This window comes from Lonchura striata, chromosome 22 (genome assembly GCF_046129695.1).
Source record: "Lonchura striata isolate bLonStr1 chromosome 22, bLonStr1.mat, whole genome shotgun sequence".
NCBI classification, from domain to species: domain Eukaryota; kingdom Metazoa; phylum Chordata; class Aves; order Passeriformes; family Estrildidae; genus Lonchura; species Lonchura striata.
Genome location: NC_134624.1, coordinates 4,057,296 through 4,080,453, shown reverse-complemented (window position 1 = coordinate 4,080,453; position 23,158 = coordinate 4,057,296). Strand labels below are relative to the sequence as shown.

At 48.0% G+C, this 23,158-nt stretch overlaps 1 protein-coding gene across 13 annotated transcripts in view; it reads left to right on the top strand.

Annotated features, from left to right (window-relative positions):
• The window catches only part of EHMT1 (euchromatic histone lysine methyltransferase 1), a 121,311-nt gene that overhangs the window by 29,142 nt on the left and 69,011 nt on the right, over positions 1-23,158 (top strand). For 4 of the 13 annotated variants that reach the window (XM_077787833.1, XM_077787827.1, XM_077787832.1 and 1 more), the window contains exon 1: positions 17,718-17,862. The exons of 5 other annotated variants lie outside the window; for them this stretch is intronic. In XM_077787833.1, the coding sequence (XP_077643959.1) occupies positions 17,800-17,862 (63 nt within the window). In that variant the 5' untranslated portion in view covers positions 17,718-17,799. Of the gene's footprint in view, positions 1-11,795; positions 11,867-17,717; positions 17,863-20,428; positions 21,586-22,221; positions 22,801-23,158 lie in introns of those variants that run through there. 4 more of the 13 variants (XM_021542267.3, XM_021542272.3, XM_021542269.3 and 1 more) reach the window with 4 other exon arrangements.

Sequence of the window (23,158 nt, the reverse complement as noted above, 5' to 3'; positions counted from 1 at the left end):
TCAACAAAACCCCCCAAAACAAACAAATCTTTATCACATTTCCAATCTTCCATCTCCCCCCAGTTCCAAATGTGCTTTTTAAAGAGTTACAAATGCTTGTTGGCATAGAAACTGCAGAATGGAAGTGAAGCATGCAAATGCAAAAGGAGCCATTCTGCTGAGCAACATGGCCTGAGCCTCTGCAAAGCTGACTGAAATCTTTTACGAGGCAAAGAAAATTGTCCAGATGTTGCTTGAATTATAATGGCACTAAATATTTCAGTTTTTCAATTTACATAAATCCAAAGAGGTTTGAAATGTAGGGAATGCAGTTCCATTACCAGTGGGCTTTCTTTTCTTATGAAAGAATTTGTAGTCCAAAAATATTGCTAAAATGTGTTTGGCTCCGAGTAGTGCCAAATCCTCATTAAAACATGTGGATATTTCTGTGGTTTAATCTGTTAGAAATGCATTCAGGATCCAGTTATGTTAAATTAAGCAACAATATTGGCCTGGATGTTGTTTGAAATATTAAATGTGGCAGTCAGAACACCAAGCAAAATGTTTGCACATTTTAATCACTCGATGAGCAATTTTTAAAAATATTTTATTCCAAGGAATGATCAAGAGTGCTTAAAAATCGTCCCTGCTCTTCTCAAGCTGCTTCCTTGCCCCTTTGAGCATCCTGGCTCCTCCATCCCACCATGGGGTGGGGATGGATTTGTGTTGTGCCAGGAGGATGCTGCTCCCTTTGAGCATCCTCCTCACCCCCTTCCACACTGTGGAGCTTATGGATACACCTCTGTAGGCCTCCAAAATCCTTGTTGGGAATGTAAAAACCCAGCCTGGCCACAGGGATTTGTCACCCCAGGTGGGAATCCAGGGCTTCCCTCTGGCTGTCCTGGCAGGTCTGGGACCCTGGCAGGGGTCAGGAACCCCCCTGGACAGAGCCCCCAGAGACACTGGCTGTGATCTCTGTCCATGGAAAAGAGTTTTCAATCTTACAGGATGAATTACCAGCTCTTGAGTGTTTGATATAAGTAATAATTAAGTGTGGCACGGGTGCAAAAGTAAAATTTTAGGATTCTAAATTAGGGGTTCAAAGGGGACAAGATGGAGGAAATTGGGTGTGCCTTGTCCTTTTTCTCCTTCTCCATGCCCTCCATGTCTCACTGTGGTGTTGGCATTTTTCTGTTGGTTCAGGCTGGGGACACACTGTCCAATGTAGGTGACAGATATTGGCACGTTCTTGTAAATGCAGCCCAGGGAGTTTCTGGTATTTAATGTTTGTCACATCCCACTGAGGGCAGAGCCCCACACGCTGCCCTGCAGGACAGAGCTGGGCAGGGCAGCAGAACATGTGAGAGATAAACAGAATAAACAACCTGGAAACCAGCACAGACCAATTATGGCTTCTGCTTTGGCAGGGGGCTGACAGACAGAGACTTTCTACAATCTCAGGATCATCAATACCTCAGATTCCAACAACCCCAGACTTGCCCTGAGAGATTTTTCCTACTGATGCTTTGTTCTGTTGGGGTTTCCTGAAGATTTCCTGGGAAAAACACCTCTGAATTTGCCTGGCTCCTGGTTAGTTTATCCCTGTGCTGGTGGCTCTGGCAGGATGGAGCCTCTGTGCTTTATAAGTCTGTGGCAGGAGGGAAAGCCATGGATTGCAAGGACACTTTGGCTTGCTGAGGATTTATTTCCTATTTATTTCCCCCCAGGTGGTTAATTGCCCCATGGTAAGGCAGGTCCTGCTTCCTGCTTTAATGCAGCCTTGCCAAGGAGGGAATTTGCAGTTGGGAATGTGGGAGTGGGTGGCACAGAGAGCCATGAAACTCTGCCTGTGCCCTGGGACATGTTCATAATACATGGGATCTAGAAAATATCCCTGTGGGAGGGTTTCTAATGGGGCAGGAGGGGCTGTTTGATTTGATATCTGACACATTGCCAAAGCAATTCTACACCGGTGCTTTGTAACCCTCATTTAAAGTTCAAAATGAGGGGAGTGGGGTATATGGGCCGGTTCTCTAAAGTCTTTGCTTTTGGGGCTTTTTGAATTGCATGGCAGCTTGTGCTACATCCAAATGAGCCCAGAGCAGGATGGTTCTGCCTGTACCTGTGTGTGATTTGATAGCATTCACACCTCTTTGTTGTCAGACATCAAAAGGGTAGGAGGTTGGGAGGCTCAAAATTCAACCAGGTTTGACTTTCCCTTTTTAGTATAAAGTTTATAATTTTCTGTGGGATAGTTTTGCAGCTTTGTTTTTTTTTTTTTTTTTAAACCCCAAAGTTCAGTGCAATTTTCTTTATTCTTTTAATTTCAAGCATATGCAAAGTTTTATATATATATATATATATATATATATATATATATATATATCAAAGTCACACCATATATATATAGATATAACTATCTGATGTTAAATGGGAATGGTTAATGATTCATGATGGAAGAAAGCAAGTGAAAGTAGGAGGCACAGTGGAATGGGGTCATTGCTGAAAATGTCTTCTGCAAAAGTAAATGGGAGTACTGGGGAGAGCAGGCAGCTCCAGAGCGGGGAGGGAATCAGCAGCAATCCCAGTCTGGGCTCTGGAATGCACCTTTGGAGGGTCCCCCCAACACTGAGGGGCTGGAGCCCCAGGAGAGGCTGAGGGAGCTGGGAAGGGGCTCAGCCTGGAGAAAAGGAGGCTCAGGGGGACCTTGTGGCTCTGCACAGCTCCTGACAGGAGGGGACAGCCGGGGGGGTCGGGCTCTGCTCCAGGAACAGGGACAGGAGGAGAGGGAATGGCCTCAGGGGGAACATCAGCAGGAATTTCCTCATGGAAATGCTTCAGTGTTGCCAAGCACTGCAACAGGCTGCCCTAGGAGTGTTCAAAACCATGCGCCCCCAAAAACTTGGGGATGTGGGTTAGTGGTGGCTTTGACAGGGCTGGGGGAATGTTGGGACTTGATGATCTTAGAGGGCTTTTCTGACTTTATGATTCTATGAACTTTGGGAGGTTTGATGAAGCAGGAAAGCCTGGGTTTTTTAAAGGGGGGCAGCTGGGGCACTCATTGGGCTGTGGGGAGCAAGGGGAGGTGTCAGTGTCACCCCATTTTACCCACCAGCTTTATTTTTATTATTTGCTGCAACGGGATCTTTATCCTTGTCTTTAGGTTTGGTTCCTGGTTTTGCTACACTAATACTTGCTTAACAGTTAATTCTCCATGTGGGATAGGGGCAACTCCTTCAAAACTGCATTTCCTGACAGGATGCAATATGTGCTTAATAGAGAAGCATCATTAGTTGGGCAGGACAAGTTAGGCCAAGCTTGTAGAAAAATCTTAAGTCTGAAATTAAGGTATTTAAGCCTTGTTGCTGCCTGTACCTCAAGGTAAGCAGCAGCAGGGTCCTCGTTTTTAAACCTGCCCCATCAGGAGAGTAAGAAAAAATTAGAGAGAAAGAAGTGAGATGGAGAGAATAAATTATTAACAGAAGTGTGAGAAAATACAGGAGTTAAAAATATGGGAAAGAGTTTTGAAACACGAGAGGAAACTTTGAACTCTGAGGAACTGGGCAGCTGTGCAGGTGAACAACTACAAATAGGAAAAACTTACCCAAAAACTTGGGGATGGAGGTGGGAAACAGGTGTGGATGGCAAAGGGCTGGGAGGCAAATGCTGCTGGTTGTGTCTGCAGCGGCTGCAGGAGATTTCCTTTAATTGTCCTCCAGGCCAAGGACTAAAAAGTGACCCAAGGAAGTTCCCTGAGCCCTGAATGTGAGTGGGTGGGAAGGTCTAACCCTTCCTTTCTCCACGGGGAGCATCTCAGAGAGGACAGGGCTTTACCAGGCTGAGAAACCTGGGTTTGAAGGTCCCCCACAAACCCTGAGAGTGGTTGAAGGGAGAGGAAATGGAGCACAACTGCCTGTAAGTTGGTGTCCCACACTTGTTTTATGGTTTTGTCACAGTCTTGCACTGTCCCCAGTGCCAAAAGTGTTCTGTGCAGGTGGCTATTCCAGCACTGCAGCCCAGTGCAGACAAAACGAAGAATCTTTTGACCTTGAGAGCCAATTAAAGTTAATTTCCAACTTGATCCTTCCTAGCAAATCAAGGTAATGTAATTTCAACCTGCATGTAACCCATCTTCAGGTTGCCCTTTCAGCACAGATGTGGCTTTTGCAGTGAAGACAGAGCCTCCATTTAATTATCAGTTATGTGGCAATAAAGAAATGGATTGTGCGTGGGTAGATTTTGTGTCATGGTAAGTCTGGAAGGCCCGAGCTTGGTGGAATTTGGTTCTTCCCACAGAATTTGGCTTTCACCTCTAGAAAAATACATGAAAAAATATTTGATTAATTTTTCAATGAGATACAGGCTGAGTTGACCCTAATTGTGGAAGGATCTTGTTGCAATGCAGCTGTGCAAATCAGCACAGCTGGATCCACGGGGAAGTAGCTCTTTAAAACAAAATGATGGCAACAACCTTCCTTCTTCCCAAGCAGACAGACTGAAGGTGAAGTCAACTGCTGAGTGCAAGGCAACTTTGCTGGGATGGAAATGAGGTGTAAGGACCTGGGAAAAACAAACGAATCACTGGAGTGGGTTCCTTCCCTCCCTGCAGAGTTAATCCTGCTGTATAAACACCTGGCAGTTATTTAGGCTGGTGTGTACAGCTGATGCTGTTGCAGGAAGATTTGTGTGTACTTGTGGGTTTTTTGCTTGTGCATTGCAGTGCATGCAGCCTCCAAACTTTGATTTATGATATCCATTCATTCCCCTTGGGAATGGGCCATGTTTAGATTCATAGAGGGATATGCAGGGCTTTACAGGACCTTCTGCAATGCTTTTTTTCTGTGTGGAGAGATGCAGGTTGAAATGACAGGCACTTTGGGCTGCTTTAGAGTTGATCCTTAACTCTGTTCCTTCTAGAAAGGACTTAGGAAAAAAAATATTGGTGCTCCAGGCAGGTGACAGAATATTGACCTGTACATATCCAGCCTTGCAGGTTTTCCACATGTCAGGAAAGGGGAATATCAGAGATAGTGCAGTGGTGATGGCAGTACCTGATATTCCCTTTATATCCACCCGGCTGATGTTGTTACCGTGATCTGAATGGGGCTTTTCTTGCTCCTTCCCTAAAGGAGGGAAAATTGCCACGGAGCAATTCCTCTGCTAGGATGGGAATATTGTGCTCAAGGCTTAGAAGCATTTGTGTTTATCTCAGGTGCCTGCTGAGAGACCTGGCCCAGGAGGGAGGGGACAGGACAGCTGTCCTAGGCTGGCTGGAAGGTCCCTCTGTCCCCTTGGGGCTGCCACTGCCTTGTGGGTGGGAGAACAGGGCAGGGTGCACATGGAGGGAAAAGAGCACGAAGGATTTGACTTCCTCAGGGGTTTTTGCCATGGCACACTCTATCACTCAGCCTAAATGAGGGCACTTCTATTCCAAAGCTTTCCCATGAGTGGGATTGTTCTGGGGTGTCCTGAGCAAGCCCTGTCCATGCCTGTGGCTCCCAGTGCTCTCCCAGTGCAGAGCTGCCATGGGATCTGTGCTGAGATCTGGACACAGCAGGGAGGTACTGAAAGCTGAGTGATGTTTGCTGGGTGATGCAGCAGCTCTGGGCTCCACTCTCAGTCTGGAGAAGGCTCATCCTGCAGGCTGTGGGTGTAGGGAATGTGCTGTGGTGACCCCATGAAGATCCCCCTCTGCTCCTGAGGCCTGCCTCTGTATCCTCAGCTGCTCATGGGCAGGGGATCCTGGAGTTCTTTTTTGGAGGGCCGTGTTCTGCCTCCCTGGCTGGGTTTTCTTGGCTTTTACATAAAACCACTGCTGCAGCTCCATTGCCCAAGTGCAGCAGAGCCATTATTGAAGCTGCCTTGGTGCACTGCTCTGGGCCTGGCTTTGAGGTCATGATCCAGCTGCTGAAAAGTTCAATGTGAAACTCCAGAGCTTACAGCTACCAAGTTAATGTCCTACAAAACTGCTGGAGGAAGGGAAGCTGACTCCAGCAGTCCTTGAGTTTGTTTAACTGGAGCTCAGGAGTGATCAAGGCTAGCATTTGGCTTCCTGTTGCAGAAGAGAAATACTCAGGATGTATTTTTTATCCTTCTTGCTTATTATTTTATTTTATTTTATTTTATTTTATTTTATTTTATTTTATTTTATTTTATTTCATTTTATTTCATTTTATTTTATTTTATGTATTATCACTGAACCAGAACCAATAACTTCTGCTTGTTTTACCTCTGGGGTGAGGCTGTATGAGAGTGGAGGAGAAACTTCCAAAGGTCCATCATAATTCTGATGCACATTTGAATTCAGCAGATCAGCATTGGGAGGGAGAGTCTGGGCCCTGTACAGCCCTTTTCTGTTTCTTGTATAACAAAAATAGTGCAAATGGTGTTTTTCTCGGTGTGCAGAACTTCTCCTTGGTAGAATCCTACCTTCCCTTGCTTTGCTTCCCAAACAGATTCTCGTTCCTGTGGCCAAGAGTGGGCAGAGGAGGAGAGGGGCTGCTGGGCAGACGTTCTGCAAAGTTCATCTTTCCCAGCCTCTGGTTCACAGCTCTGAGGGCTGCTTGTTATTGCAGCATTTTGTGGTTTGTTTGGTTTTTTTCTTCCTAGTGTTTCACTGTATTTTGAGTCCTTCAGTTTAAAATGTTAACAGAGTGAAGCTCTGTGCCTCCTTGTGAGGCAAATGAATGGGTTTTATAGAGGGGGGTAGGAAGGGGGGAGAATTGGAGGGAAGTTATTTTTGAAATAGTGTTTCAATTTTTGTTGTGAAACCACTGCCTAATTTTAAAGTGTACTGACCATTTGCCTCTTGCTGTAATGTCTGTACATGGGGAGGAGATGTTCTTCTAGAAGAATAGTGTGGAGCTGGGCCAGGGCAGCTCAGGCTGGAGAGCAGGAAAGGTTCTTCCCCCAGAGGTGCTGGCACTGCCAGGCTGCCCAGGGAATGGGCACGGCCCCGAGGCTGCCAGAGCTCCAGGAGCCTTTGGCCAGCGCTGCCAGGGATGCCCAGGGTGGGATTTTGGGGGGTCTGGACAAGGCCAGGAGTGGGATTGATGATCCTGGTGGGTCCCTTCAACTCAAGATATTCTGTGATTCTAAAAATAGATTTGAAAAACTTTACCTGAACTGGCCACCCAACATCATTGTGTGACTCTTGATTTAAAATTTATTTTTTTATTCTGCAGAGCTTTCCTGTGGGGAAACATCACAATGAGCTCGTCAGTCTTAGCCTTGAGCTCCACGGACTGTCCTTGTCTCTGTTCTCCAGAATACAGCAAGGCTGTACTGTTGGGGCTCTGGGAGCCCAAGCAAATAGGATGGTTTAATACCTTGGATATTAAAATAAATCCCATGAATGTCACCCCAAATTCAAACCTGAGTTCAGAGGTCTCCAGTGACACCTGGGGCTCTCAGCATCCATCAGCTCATTGTCCCTGCCACACCTGCAATAGTTAAATTTGATAGGAAGTGGTGTCATCTCCCTCTATTTCCACATTTCCTTTTGTTTGATCCCATTTTTTCACCCAAGCCTTTGCCAGGTGTTTCATGCATCTGCATTAAAACCCCATAATGGAGCTCATGCCCTTGCCCCAGGGGCTTTGACTTGCAGCCCAGTTATCTGATAAAACATTTCTAAGGAACTTCCCAGAATTTATTTCTCCTGTTGGTTGATTCCAACGTGTCTGACTCCTTTTATGAGTCTGGCCTGTGTCCTGATGTCACAGATTCACCCACATGGCATCCACCCACTTTCAAACTTGGCAATGGGCATAAAGAGCTCCTTAGTGATTGCAAGGTCGCTGTTCTGCATAAATATTTCCCCTCCAAAAACATGTTGGTTAAGGGAATATCAGACAGAGGGAGAAAATACTGATGCATTTGTTACGTACATTATGTGGTTTGGGGTTTTCTGGTTGCTTTTGAATAATGGAAAATTTTATTGAAGGGAGCTTGAGTTGCTCAGACTTCAGTGGAATTTAAATTTGACTCAGCTCATATGGGCTGTCCAAACACATTCCTTGCTGGCCCAGCTTGTTCAGTTGAGGTGACTCAGTAAATCAGCAGCTGAGTATGACTTCACCTCGAGTTCTCCTGTACCCTATTCCTCTGCTCCATACATTTGTGAAGGCCTGCTCCAGAAATTTTTGGCAGTTAATTCTCCAAACCTTGATTTTCCTATCTGCAAAAGTGGATACATTAATATTGCCTACTCTTCCCATCTTTTATTATAAATTGCTTTATAAAGTCCTAATTATTGTTACAGTATCTCAGAGCAAATCACCATGTATCTATCAAGTTCTTTTTTACCTGGTGATATTTAGAAGTTTTTTCAGTATTTGCTCTGCTTTTCATCAGGAAGAGCTGGATGGCTTTTCTTGGTCTTCCCCCAGAATTCATTCAACTGTCTCCAAAACTCCTTCAGACTGTGGCATTGGTTGGAATAAAATTTAGCAATTACAGTACTTGAGAAAGGGTGCACATTTTTGGTAGTCTGGGAGATTTGTTTCCAGGATTCCTTGACAGCAGCAAGATTGGAACCTTGAGTTGGTGGTGCTGAGAGTCAATGTACTGAAAAAATACTTATTATTTTAAGCTTCAGGGTGAGACCCTGTGGGAGTTCTACTGGACATTTGCAGGGTTTGGGGTTTTTATGGGTGCTTTTTGTTTACAGATTGCCCTCCAGGGGGTTGGTCCTACTGTGGGCAGGTTAAAGAGGAGAGCAAGGCTGCTTTTTGGGAAAGTGGCCTTGCCAAGCTTGGAACCCCTTTGGGATACCTGGAATGCTGGAGTCCAAGGCCTGAAGTATGAAGCATCCACAGTTATATCTGATTTAGTGCTGGCCATTGGCTCCAGTAACAACTCTGGGATTCTCCAGGGACAGGGAATGGTGAGGCTTTGTCCCTTGTGTGGAGGAAGGAGGGTTTTCTTGCTTCTGTCACCTCCTGTCTGTGTAGCTCCTGTGCCTTTTTCTACACAGTGATCCTAACAGGAGCAGGAGAAGTTTGGAGCTCTGTTTCCTTGGATGTGAAGGTCACTTTCTCAGGTAGAAATTGCAACCCAGCCTCAGCCCAAGAGTGCTGGGAATGACCTCTGTGCTGAGCAGGCCTTGGGGAGGGTGTGTTTGAGGAGCCATCATTTTATTTGCTGTTCTCACGTGTCTGTATTTCGCTGTGTCTGAAGGATTTGTGAGAGGTGTTGAGCTCCTGACAGAGGCTCTAGAGGCTGGGGGCTCTGACTCTGTAAATGAGCCTTTGGATAACCCAGCTCTGACACTTTTGCCCTCCCTCCTGTTTCATGCCCTCACAGAGAGGTTGTGTGTCATTGCTTTAGGATTTACTGCCTTCCCTGGGAGGTGGGAGTGGGTCTGGGAGAAGAGTTATGGCTGCACAGAAGGTCTGGATTCCCAACTTCCTTACTGCGTGTCTTGGGGAAAAGTTGGACTTAAAACTGCCAAAACATATCTACAAGATGTTATCACTTTTGGTTTTTTGTGAAGCTTGTGTTGACTCTTCAGCCTGTGTTTGAGGCAGGTGTGTTTGAGCTGTGTGTCCTTTGGAGTGGCGTGGCAGGAGCAGGACAGGATTTCCCTCTTAGATTGCTCCTCCACTGGCCCCAGCATCCCAAGCCCAGAGAAAGGAAATCACTCTGGGTTTTGCTGTTTTCTTCTACCTGTCCTCAAGGGAACAATATAAATGCTATGCTTTGAGTGTGCATCCATTGAGGGAAAACAGGATTTTAAAATAGTAATGTACTCTGGTTTTCCCTTAGTGCAGCAAACCAATGGTTCATTAGTGAAATACATTAATAATTCTCTTATGAACCCTGTTGGTAGGTGAATCTGCTTTAATTCCTTCGTATCAGCAAGAGCTGCAGGTATGGATGTCTTCGTTACATAAAGTAAAAAAAAGGGAAGAAAGCAATGCTTGCAAATTGGTCTTTGTTTCCAAGGAAACAAATTTGACATGCTTGAGCTGTGCGAGATGCAAACACCGCTCGATTCAGCAGACATGCCTCGGGATTTTATGGTCTGAATATTATTTTTAAACTACCTCCAATTTCCAGGCAAGGCAGAGGATGGGAATAGAATTTGTTGGCAGGGTTTATCAATCTGTGCTTAATGAAGGCACCGGGTGGTATCTGGGGTTGCCCAGTGTGGCGTGGAAGGAATTGATCTTGTGTTTGGAACAGAGGGCCTGGAGGGAGGTCCCTGGGAGGGGACAGCCTGGGGCCAAATGGCCTTTGGTGACATCCTTCAGCAGGAGGAGAGGTCTGAGCAGAGCTCAGCACACTGAAGTAGTGTGGTTTATCCTGGGTCACTTTACCAAATGTTTTTGCTGTAAAAATATTTTAGTAAAAAGCAGCTCGCCTGCGCTTGGCGTGCCAGGCTGCCTGGCACTCCCGAGGGCCCAAAGAATTTGCTAAAAAGCTGTGGCTTGGTATTGAGGACTGGGCTGAATTTATCAGAGAAGGGATGAGGGAACAACATCGTGAGTTGTTTGTGTAGTGCATCTGGCACTGATGTGCTGGGGCCTGATGAAAACCTTGGCTTGAACTTTGCTTGTGGGGTTGTACAGTACGGCTGTAGCGTTGTTGCGATTCCCTCGGAAGTTTTGTTCGGGAAAAAAGCTGGTTTGGTGTTCAGCTGCCAACCTGGTGTTTCCTGAAACGCTGTGTTGATAAAGTCACTTGTTTTATTTTTGAATTTTCCTCCAGCTCTGGAGCAGACAGTGCTCGTGTTCCACAGGAAGCGAACATCGCTCGGCAGAGCACACACAATTCATGGATTTCAGCATCCAGAGCTGGTTTTGGCCTGGGCCCAACAAGAGGAACAGGATATATATGTTCCAACTTTGTTGGGATTGAATAACCAATTTTTGCCCTGGCAAAGCTTTACTTTTGCACCAACAGTCTTTGCTTTCTGGGATAGTTCAGTGAGCTGGAAAGGATCTGTAGGGGACATGCAAAAGATATGTAGGGAAATAGAAATTTTTAAGGAATAGTCAAGCTCCACATGCACATCATTCAGAGTATGCAGGGCTTTATTCCCCAAGTGTGCTCCAACAATGTGTGTCTTTCATATTTTGTTGTTTGGGAAGGATTTAAAAAAACCCCCCTAATAATTCTTCATTGAAACATTCCTGCTGCATCGAGGGGACAAGGCAATGATGGAGGAATTTCAGTGGAAAACAAACCTCTCTTAAAATTCAGGTCCTTAGGAAAGCATAGCATGAAGTATGTTACACTGCAGTCTCTCTTTCCTTCTCTTTCATCCTGCTGTTTAACTTCCTTGCAAATGGAGTTAAAATAACCTTCAAGGAGTTCAGGGTAGACTGGGGTAGGTTTAGCTTTAAGGTGGCTGGGAAGCACTATTTGCATTGCCAGCTAAAAGCCTTTCTTGAAGCCTGTTGAGGGAAAAAAGAATATTAATGGTATTTCATGAAAATATTGTAATTTGTGGAAGGCCCAGAGTGACAAATTGGCTGGTTGGAATGTCACTGGGAAATGCTCCTTTTGCACAAGGCTTGCCTGAGACAGGATTTTCCTTGCTTTTGTTCTAAAACAAGATGCTTGCTGCCTAAAAATGCCTGCGATCCCCGCAGTGAGAGCTTTGCCTCCTTGACAAGAGGATGGGAAGAGGAAGGTTGGCTGGATCGGGATGAATCCTGCACTTTTTTTTTTTTTTCCCTTTTTTTTTTTTTTTTTTTTTTTTTTGCTAATGACACTTCCTTATGCTTACATTTCATTAAAGCTCTGAAATGGCTGAAGATCAGCCTGTACTGAGCATGCTCCGGGGTGGAGGCTGCACCCATGGAGTGAGATGGATTTGTGGCTGGAGGAGGGATAGGCCTGGAGTCAGGACCTGGAGGCACCCGCAGCCGGGATGGAGGTAGGGCAAATCCATCGGTTCCTTGCCGTGCCCCTGGGCTGGGGCAGCCAGGAGGCCGGATGGAGTGCAAACTGTTGGAATTGATTCAAAAGCAGCGTAGTTAAACCACTGACACGAGATGGCTTCAAACGCTTCCTGCGGATCCGCGGGGAGGGGTTTGGAATCCTGACCTTTGCTGGCTGGCGGGCCTGCCTGGAGAAGGGACCTGTGCAATGTCAGGGTGGTGACATGAGGTGACAGCAGGCAGGGGCTGCAGCCAGGGCTGAGCCTTCATATTGGCACGCACGTGACTGCGGCTCATCGTGGGCTCGGGCGCTAATTGTTATTAATGGGGAGCCTGGCAGGGCTCAGAGCTGCTCTGGGAGGTTTGAACCCAGATCCTCTGGGATTGTGGGAGGGTGGAAGAATGTTAAACTCAAACTCCCCTCTTTCAGATTTATTTTGCGTTCCAGTGATGGCAAACAGACCTTGCCACATCAGGTCCTCCAAAGTGGCATGGAGAGGAGGGAATATGCACGTTTGTTCCTTTGGATGAGAGATTTTTCTGTGCTTCTTGCAGGGGTTTAATGTGTTGGTGAGTGGGTTTAGGGGAAGGCAGTGCGAGTTGTGCTCGGTTGGGCTCTTGGATTTCACCCGTAGTTGCCAGCTTTTTACAAGGAATGTGTAAGCACCAGCAGGTATGTGCTGCATGAGCCGATTGACTCCAGTTGTTGTACAAGCACTCTGCGTGGTGAGGTGCCAATAAAACATTTACATTGGCTCTGGATGTTCGTGTTAGTGAGGTGTAGGGGAGCTCTGGGTTGGTGTGGAGCAGGAGGACGTCAGCTCTCTCTGACCTGTCCCCTCACACATGGCGAGACCCACCGGTGTTCTGGCCTGGCTGTAGGTACAGGTAAGGCGAGGGGTTTGCTCTGTCAGCACTGGGAATCCTTGGGTGATACAGCGTTGCTGGGTTTGACTTTCTGAGCAGAAATCTGTGTGCTGTAAGATTGATCAGCTCTTCCTTCAGGGCACCTCTGGCTACTTTTCACAGCACAGTTCAGGGGGTGACTGGCATGGATTTGATTTTATTGCTGTATCCCAGGTGATGGGCATTATGCATGATGAGTCACTTCATTACCTAAAGTAATTTGCCTGTTTATTGCCTGGTTCCATCTTTCTTGTGAACCCAGCTCTTCTTCAGTGCTTTCTGGGCCTGTTTTGCTTCATCAGCCCAGTGCTGAGCTGGTGACCAGCTTGCTTACTGGGCTGGATTTTATGTTCCCTGCATAAAATCCTGCTGGAGCCCAGCTTGCTGGCCAGGCAGAAGTTCTCCCACTCTTTAATGGTCACTGGCTTGTTTATGGCTGGATGAATGCACAAAGAGAAGCATTTCTGTAAAACAAACAGCATTGTGATTGTACAGCGAGAGGGAAAAAGGGTTGATTTTCTTTGGCTCAGATGGGGGCTGCCTTTATGGCTTTGCAGAATTCACCGCCGTGGCTTTTCCTCCTTGTGTGACTCTGGCAGTGGAGGTGATCTCAGCCCCAAGTTTTCATGTAGGGCCTGGTTCTCTTGATGAGGAAATTTGACTTAATTAGTTTCAGCTGCTGGAAACCCACTGGTGTGCTGGCTCCTATTGTGCTGTGGGAAGGTGTAAGGTAGCCTTAAAGACCCACTGCCACCTTATGGCAGTTGCTGAGAAGCAGCGTCTGTGGAGCCAATTCTGTACACACATCATGCTCGCTCTATTTCTCTGCTCCTCTTAACCAGGGATATTTGCATGGAGGCAGGAGCTTTGTTTTCACCGAGTTCATCTGCTCCTTCTGTTCCTTGCAGAAATTTGATAAAGTCAGCAGGATGGCTGGGAGAGCCGTCAACAGGCGCTGTTCCACAGGAGCTCATGATCTGGGGAGAGACACAAAGGCTTCGTGGAGCACTGATTCTCCTCCAGTGAAGAGCTTGCTTATTTTCATGTCAGTGCCTCAATCCTTAAAAAAAATAGGTGTGAGGTCAAAGAACAGGGCCACACTGAACACGTGAGGCGTGTTGGCAGGATCTCCAGCGCTTGTTGCAGCAGGAGGAGGATGGAATGTGCACAGCCATTTTCCCAGCCTGCTGCTGGCAGGGCGCTGCAGGATGGCTTTGCACTGACAAATGGGGCCACTGTCCCCAAATAAACCAATAAAACATTGGTCTGTGGAACAGTGAGTGTGCTGGAAGCAAGAGCCTGCTTGCTGTGCTGGGGGTAGAGAATGCTAGATTTAGGACCCTTCTCCAGCAAGGCTCTGTTTGTACTGTAGGAGCTCTTGATATGCCATAGCTGAATGAAGGGGAGAAATGGTGGATTTAGAACTCCAAAATAGAAAGAGCTGTGGTTACTGTAAGTTAAAGCTGAAGGAATTTATAATTGGGAACTGTTAGGAATACAGTATGTTCTAAATTACAGCTGTCTGGCCAATATGCTGCTAAATAAAGATCTAGGATTGCCCTGTAAATGAAATATTCAACGCATATTCTTATCAAAACATAGCACCATCTCCCAGAGAGCTCACATCTCAATTGCTGTCCAAGAGGATCTCTATTATGTTCCTTTTTTTTTTTCCTTTTTAGCGTGTATGATTTACTCAGTGCAGTATCCCAGGGAACATTTCTGGTTTCCTATTAAGTAAAAACAGTTTTCAACTCTACTGGGGAAAAGAGGAGAGGAAGGGAAATGGCTTGGAAGCTTTAGGGATATAAAACCAGGTTTTAAAAGATGGGGAAAGCTATGATTCCAAAAGATGCATTAATGACTGCCTGTTGACTGCCTGTTCTTTCAAAGCTGTTACCTGAGCCTGGAGGTGGACATTGGAGGGTGCTGAGGATACCCAGTATGTCCTGAGCTATTCTGATTAAGAAATGTTGTATATTATGGTTGAAGAGCAGAAGGAATGTTTGAATAGCTTGTGGTGAAGCTGGAGAATGGTTTATAGCAGTGCAGAAACAATCAGGATTCCAGCAGAAATGCTCATCTCATACCCAAAGTCCCTTCAGCTTTTGGGATTGTTTCTGAGGAGGCTGAAAGGGAGCATCAGATTTGATCAAGGGGAGAGTCTGCAAGAAGAGAAGCCTGATGGAAGAAAGGAAATAAGGAAAACCCTCTGTATTTTGCAGAGCTAAATATTGTTCTTCCTATAAAAAGAAAAACCTCCCTTTGCCTCCCACTTAGGCTTCCCTGCAACGGAGCTGTGAAAATGCTGGACTTACTGGTGTCATTAAGCAAGAGCCCTGAGGAACCTGGTGTCCTTTGTGAAGGGAGGTGTTTGTGCTGCTCCCTTCCTCCTGAAAATGTGGGATTTCTGATAGGGGTGTTTGAGCCTTCAGTCAGAGGAGGGAGGCTGGAGAGCTGTGGGGTGAAAATACCCTGTAATCTGTGGGCCCTGGCAGGAATGTTTGGAAAGGGGGGTGTCACTGTGCTGGGAAGGCTGCTGGAGGGCACTTGGGCTAAATAAAGGGCACAGCATCTCGGGGCACAGGCCTGTTCTCATCCTCCATCATCAGCAAAACCTTTTCCTCAGCCAGCCTGGAAAGAGGACTGTGACTGCTGGTGTGCAGCACCTGACCCCTGCCAAGGGGGGACAGGGGGGTCCCGGGCAAGAGACACCTCTCCCAGTGCCAATGGCTGTGCCCTGCAAGCTTCTTGCTGCTTTTGGATGACAGAAATGTGAGGTTTCACTGAGTGACACCCAGGCATCCCCCGTGGCAGAGATGCTGCTACGGCACCGATCGATCGCTTTACTCAAGTTGGTTGTTGAGGCATCTGCAGTACCCTGGTGAGCTCTGCTTTCTCCTTTTTGTTTCTAAACAGTGTTTAGTGCTTTCAAGGATGGCCATGAGATGTGAAAAGTGTCTCTGGTAGCATCTGCTCTCAGTGTATATTTAACCTCAGCAGTGAACACATGTCTGGTGTGGAGATGCAGTGGGGAGGCTGTGGCTGTGCCGCCGTTCTCGGGCGTTATTTTATCTGAGAAAGGGAATGTTGACTGTGGTGGATCATTGACACTGCCTTTGTTAATATCTTAGTTTCTATTTCTGGGCTTTTAATGAAAGCGTGGTAATTTCATGCTGCAAGGAAGGGCAGCAATCAACTGCATCAACTGTTTTAAAGCCATCTTTGGTTTGAAGTACAGTAATCTTTTGATGCGGTGGATAAGGCAACTCCTGTCTACATAGCTGGGGTTTGTTGCTTTTGTTTGAGGATTTTTGAATTTGTCTTTAAATGAGTTACCTCTGCACCTCTCAGTGACTGAGAGAAAGGCCAGGAAAACCTCATTTTGTGTATATTAAAACTTAAGACTCACGTTGGATGAAAACCTGGTGGGTGAAAGTGATCCTTTCTTTATCCTGTCACCTCAAATACTCCTTGCCTATGAATTTCAATCATCTCAATTTAGCCTTGTGTGTTTTAACTGTTTAGTAGTGAAACTTCTCCAGAGTGTGGAGAGGAAACAACATCCTCATAGCCAAGGGAGATCTGTAACAGCTCTTTGCTGCTTTAATTATTGCAGCTCTGCAAACGTGCCTGGCCACAGTGGTGAAAGAGCTGCTGGGACTGGAGGAAACGTGGCTTGTGGATGTTTCCAGCCTGGCAGAGCCGGCCATGGCTGTTGTGCTGTGCTGAGGCCTGGACTCGCCTGGTGCTGGGGCAGGACAAACTTCATCCCCAGGCTCTCCCAAACCTCCCTAGGGATTTGGATGGCTTGTTCCTCCCTGCAGTGGAGTCTGCTCCCTGCCCTCCCAGCTCACTGTCACACATTGCACTCCACTCATCCTCACTGTAGTTTCTACTCTTAAAGAGAACTCTCTCTTTAGGAGGACGCTCTCCAGTGCTCTCCTCTTTTGGAAAGCTGTTTTTCCTTTGGCCAAGAGCACGCGGGTGGTGCCACGGGGCCATGTCAGAGTTTCCTCTTCTTTCTGGCCTCTTCCTCGAGGTTGCTGGCTGCCCTCCCCCTGCTCGGGGGGAGGTTCTCCAGCCTGACACCCGGCTCCAGCAGCCTCCTGCTCCTGCCTCCAATAAATGCCAGTCTTCCTTGAATCCCTTCCAGCCGAGCTCTGCTTACAGATGTTCCTGCGAGCTGCTCTGGCAGTTTTACTGGGAGCCTGAGCAGATATGAAGGTTGCCAAGAGTTTATGCTTAATTGTGAAGTGGAACAGAGACAAACTACTTTTATTTTGAAGCTAAAATTTCTTCTGTTATCTTGCTGGCTGGGGCCAGCAGTATTGTAGGGTTTGACATAGACTGAGCTTAGAGCTCCTGTGCCTTGTAGTGAACTATCCCTTCATTAGGGTGGGGATGAGGATGGATCCATGAGGATGTCCCTTCATTCTGTTCCCCCCCTGCTTTTCCATGACTGTGTTTGTGATACCCTTTCAAAGTCAGTTGTACCAGGTCAGGTTATTAATCCCCAAAGTGAAAATGATCTCCCCTTCAGATCAGCAGTTCAGATCTCGAAGAGACGCTGTCTTGGGCACTGCTCCCTGCATCAGTTTAACCCATGTGCCTTCATCCCAGCTCTCAGAGGTTGGGCACTTCGTTAAGCACTACAAAATCAGCCCAGGGACATCCCCAAGCCACTCACATCCCTCCCTGTCCTTCCTGCCTCTCCTTTTCCCACGGGCAAGTGCTACTCTTGAAGGCCACGAGACAGCACTCTGGTTTAAAAAGCTTTCTCTTTTTTTCAGGCGAGTGATCAGTTTTGAGGCCTGGCGCCCTGTCAGAAAGTTGACAGATGATCTGCATTACCGGTGCGTCCCGGGGATGCCCGGGATAATCGCGCTCCAATGGACGCCCTGGAGCCGGCAGGTTCTCTGTGAAATGGCTGCAGTGGAGGGAGCAGTGAAATGGGCTCTTCTGGGCATGCTCACTCTGTAGAGGGAGCTTTATCACATGAGCAGAAACTGAATCACTGCTCATGAGGATCTGGAATATGCAACTCTTGGAGTCTTCACCAGAAGAAGACAACAGCTGCCCGCAGGTACCGCAGGGTCCGTCCACCTCCCGTGCCTGGCGAGGCCCTGGCAGGGCAGGGCTGCGTCCTGCCCGGGAAGGAGAAGCCTTGGAGAGGAGAGGAGGAGCAGAGGCCGGGGAAGCATGGCCGGGGCTGTTTGTTCATTTGTTTGGATATTCCTGCGCGCGGCTGCCCGGTGCGGGGTGGGCATGGCCCATCCTGCTGGCATGGCCCATCTGCAGGCATGGCCCATCCTGCAGGCATGGCCCATCCTGCAGGCATGGCCCATCCTGCTGGGATGGCCCATCCTGCTGGCATGGCCCATCCTGCTGGGATGGCTCTTCCATGGGCTCCGAGGGGCCTCGGCGCCCGGCAGCGCCGCCGGCAAACCTCGGGCTTTGTTTCCTCGTGCCTTTCGTTTGTCTCCTGGGGTGGGGAAGCTCGCTTGGGGTTGGTTTGGTTTTGGGTTTTTGGTTCTTTTTTTTTTTTTTTTGGTGTTTTTAGGATTTGTTTGTGCTTTTAAAGTGTGAAGTTTCTGGAAAATTCTCCAAGGAGCTGCTTGTAGCTGTTAGAAGAAAAAGGCACAAAGCCTGGGGTGCCCGAGCTGCTTGAAGACTGAATGTCTAAAGGGGAGGAGAGGGCCTGTGGCCACATGGCACCTCCTCACTGGGTCTCTTTTGACAGCCTCTGCCTATGGCTTGCTGGGGTGGAGGCCAGAGCCAACAGCATTTTACCAGGAAGAAGCAATCCTTTTTATTTTGGGGTCACTTCCTCCCTTCTCTCTTCTTTTTTTTTAATTTTTTTTTCATAATAGCAATCCAAGGAAACATCTGATGCAAAGGAAACATCCGTGGTTGACTTCATGGCAGGAACATGCCTGCAACATATTTTAAAACTCAGCCCCCCGGTTCTGCCCTTGGGATTTTTTTTTTCCTCTGTGATTTGTGTTACATGCAAGAACTGTTGGCTGCCACAGACCTTGGTGAGATTTGGGATGGACACAGAAGGTCCCAGGCCCCTGGAAGGCACGGACAGCCCTGCAGAACACTGGCCTGAGCTTGCTGTGCTCCAGGGAGACCCTCGAATCTGCAATGTTGACACAATATTGAACTTTCAATCAAGGAGCAAGATGTGAAGATGGCATTTAAAATATCAGGGAGCTTACATGGGACAATCTGTGATACCTAATCTAAATATCTGTTGTTTCTCCACTGGATGATAAATGTGCTCATTGTTCATCATTCAGAAGAAAAGGAAAAGGCATCAGAAGTCAGGAGGAGAGAGCTGAGATTTCTCTTTAACAGTGAAGAGCTGAGGCCTTGACCTGCTGCCTGAGCAGCTTCACTCAGGGAGAAAATGAGCTTTGGGCTTGATGAAGGCTGAGGAGACAACCAAAAACCCTCTGAGGTGTGGGAGGTGTGCTCCTGTGTGGTGGTGACACCAGCGTGGCTTTGGCTGGAAGTGCCCAACGCTCTGTCCCTGCCGGCTGGGGCCCTTGGGAAGCGTCTGCAGAGACGCAGAAAAGCCTGACCTACTTTGGAGGGAAGAGAGCCGCCGAGGTCTGGGCTTGGCACTGCTTCTCAGCAAGGGTTAAGAGCCCAAAGTGGGGCCTTTGGGTCTTGGTTTTGTTCTGTTTCATGTATTTAACTGCCTGTGCGGTGCCAGCACGAGCTCTTGCCCTCGTCCCAGGACATGTTTGGGTAGGACTAGGCTCTGTGGCACATATGAGGCATATTCCTGCAGCTCAGCCTCTGTGAGACCAGCCCTGGGCAGGGGGCAGAGGCAGCTCCATGACCTGGCTCCTGGGAGCTCTCCCATGTGATGCCATCTCCTGAGGAAAGAGAGTTGTGTGCACCTCATGCAATGGCAGTGAGTTGTTTTATTCAGGTAAACAAGGAGTTTTAAGGAGCTTTGCTCTCCTGGCCAGCTGGTTTGGGGGAGGGCTGACTTGGTTCCTGCTGCTCCTCTTTGTTTTCCTTTTGCTGCTTTTCCCTGAAGTTTTTCCTTCTCGCCTTCCTGCTCCTGAAGCTGAGAGTGGTCGAGGAATGGCCGCAGCGGGAGAGTGACCGTGTGTTGGGGTCAGCCCAAAAGCTCAGGGCACTGATGGCGTGTGCTCCCTGCTTGCAAGCCTTGGAGGACCATATGTTCCTGCAGTGACATGGAATGTCAGTGATTTGGAAACAAATCCCTGAATTAATAATCCTCAACTCCCATTTTCAGCCAGTTATTTTTTCTGACTCCTCCAAACACCAGCTCCCTCTTTGCAGACCCTTATGGCCTCTCATGTTTCCAGTGGGATTTGTCCCTCTTGTGCCCCTGTGAGCTCCTTGGTCTCTTGGGTGGAGGATATGTGTCTGGCTTTGCTGTAGGGTGGTGTTGGTCCTGGAGGGGGGCAGAGGAGGAGGGCAGCCTGCCAGGATTTACAGTAGTCAGGAAAGCAGCAGGAGCGAAGCTCTCAAACTGTACAAGCTAATTGGAAAGCATCCATTAGAAAAAAGAAAAGGGAAATATAAAAGGGGAGAAAATGTTGAGCAAGCTTTTAAAAAACATCCTGGACTCCAACACAACAACTTGCATCCTCCAAAACAGGTGATTTAAATATGTTTTTCCTTCAGTCCCCATCAGGAGGGGGAAGGAGGTGAGAAGGGCCGAGGCAGTGGGGGTTAAGAAGGTCTGACGTGCAAGTGTCCTCCCTGCAACACTGCCATACTGTGCCTGAGCAGCACAGTGGCTCTTGCAAAGGAAGCTTTTCACAACTTGTCCTTGTTCCAAGGATGAGGAAACCTCCAGCTCTTCTGGCATTTTCTCTCTGTCATAAGTCAGAGCTGCTTTCACCTGTGAAGTATGATCAGCACAGACAGGGAGAGGGCTGGAATGGAGCGGGGCTCTGAGCAACCTTAAAAGGCTTTTCATGGAGTTCTTGGTGTTAAATGAAGAACATTTCCCCTCCTCCTCTCCTCGTTTTCCTGTGTGCCTGCAAAAATACTCTGGTTTGCATTTAACGGAGAAAACTGTATGTGCTGGGACTAAGCCAACTTGTTTATTTAAGGGAAATACCGTATTTCCAACCCCTTCTCTCACAGAGGAAGGCTCAGCAGAGGATGGCAGACTGGGCTGGGGATTGTATTTTTAGGTGTCATCGAAGCACAGTTGTGATTCGAAGAAGCTAAAAATCATGGCTGGCATTTTACATCGAGCCCTGTGAGTTCCTCCTCCCCACAGCCCCCACAGGGGTTAACCTCACCCTCCAAAGCAGGTGGATTTTCACCTAAATCAAAGAGCAAAAAAGGAGAAAAAAAGAAACAAAAACCATCAGAAAGAACAACAAACCCATCCCCATCACCCCCCAGGCTTCTGCATTTCCATGCTTTCGCCTTTGCCTGCCCCAGGGGGGTGTTGGTGGCGGGGCTGGGGCAGGGACACGGGCCCTGTGTCCCTGTCAAAAGATGGCAGGTCCTGTGTCCGTAAACAATGCGGTTATGAAATGGCAGCGCGGCCGCGCTGAGCATGCTCGGGAGCTGCCTGTAGGGGGAGGCGAGCCAGAAAGATGATCTAATTCCGTGCAATTCTTGGGATTGAAGGAAAAGACCAGGCTCCACTCTTAATGACAGAGCAGAAAAACCAGGCCCCACGCCGGGGACGAAGCCCGTAGGCCATGGAGGAGAGGGTGTGAGGATCTCCCACCTCCAGGACTTCGGGTGCTGGGCAGCGCTGTGTCGCTTTCTCACCCTCCAGCAGAGTAAGGCCTTGGTGAGGTTTTGCTGTAGATATTAGAGGGACAGGCCCGAGGGTGCAAGTTTTATGATTATGATTATTTTCATTATTATTTTGTATTTTTTTCTCCCCCCTTCTCCCCATCCGCTTTCCCGGCTCACAGGCACCGCTGTCTCGCTGCTTGGCCGCTCGATGGCCGGAGGTGACCCAGGTGGAGGTGGTGTGGGCAGCTCAGCCAGGTCCTCGTGGTCCCACGGGAACTCACGAGGGGCTTTCCCTCCTCTGCTGCCCCATGTGCCCTTTGGCTGGGCACCATGGGGATGGGCAGGGGTACAGGGACTTGTTCTGCTGGCTGCGGTGCTTTGGGGTGGGAGGAAGAGGAGCACAGAGGCTGAAGAGGTACCTGAGCCCCTTTGATGGGGGCGAGCTGCCTCCCAGCTCCCCTGCCCTGGACTGCTGGAATCTGCTTGCTCCAGGCTCCTCTTGATGCTCTGGTTTTGTCCTGGCTTGGCCAGTTCCTGGGGACTGGGTGTTTCTGAAATGGCTGGTTTGCTTTTGCTAGAGATAGTGATGAATCTTGATCTCCATTTTAGGGTTTTCTACCCCCCCTTCCCCTCCCGTGGGCTAGGAGAATGCAGGCAGCAGCTGGACTCCTTGCTACCCTCAGCTCGTGGAAGGAGGGGACGCCTTTGTCTGCTCTGGATTTACATTTGCCTGCACACAAGAGTTGCACTGGCTTTTACTCTACTGGGATGCAGCTAGATGGGCCTGGAAGCAGTGAGGAAGTGTAAATTGATCTCCCCTTTCCAAGAGGGCACGGGCTCTGCAGACCCCCCTTGCCTGAAGCCTGCATGCCGTCGTGGAATGCCTTGTCTTGGGAGAAGTCACTTTAAGTCCTGTTGTGTTTCATGCACGTGTCTCCGTGTTCCCAGCTGTTGCATGCAGGAACTTGCACCTCTTTCTGTGCTCCCCCCCTTCTTGGGGAGTTGATGTGTGCGGCTGGAATAGGAAAGAGGACATGGGGGTTGAGAAGGAAATGTTTCTTTTCTATGGCGAATAGTCTGGATGAAAGGATTTCAGGAGACAAAAGAATTGCAAAGAATTTGATTTGGGAGCAAACTTCAGGCTGAGGGCAGTGCTTGTGAACTGCAGATAAAATTCCATGTTCACATGATTGCATGAGGCTTATAAGGAAGTGGCCTTAGCCTGAAAAGAAGGAGCTTTGAGACTGGTGACTGCTTTGTAGGCCAGGTATGCTGGTGGTTGTGTTTCCTTCCTTCTCCAGATCAAATGCTTCTGTTGTTTCTAATGACAGGCCCGTGGTCAGCGTCCCCACGAGCCTTGAGCCCAGGCCTTGCCCAACACAGTGCTGAGATCCGAAATGAGCAGCCTCCCCGTGCCTACAAAAGAAGCACTCTCTTTCTACAAACATTCTCTTAATCATTACTTCCTATATAATTAACTACAAAATATTTGTCTTCTCTTCAAGGCAAAGGTTATTATGAGCAGGCTGGTTTGGGTTGCGTTATTTCAATTTATATTTTTTTTTAGGAGAAGGAGGGAAAAAATGAGTGAATAAGAATCTGCTGCTGCTGAGGTTGCATCATTT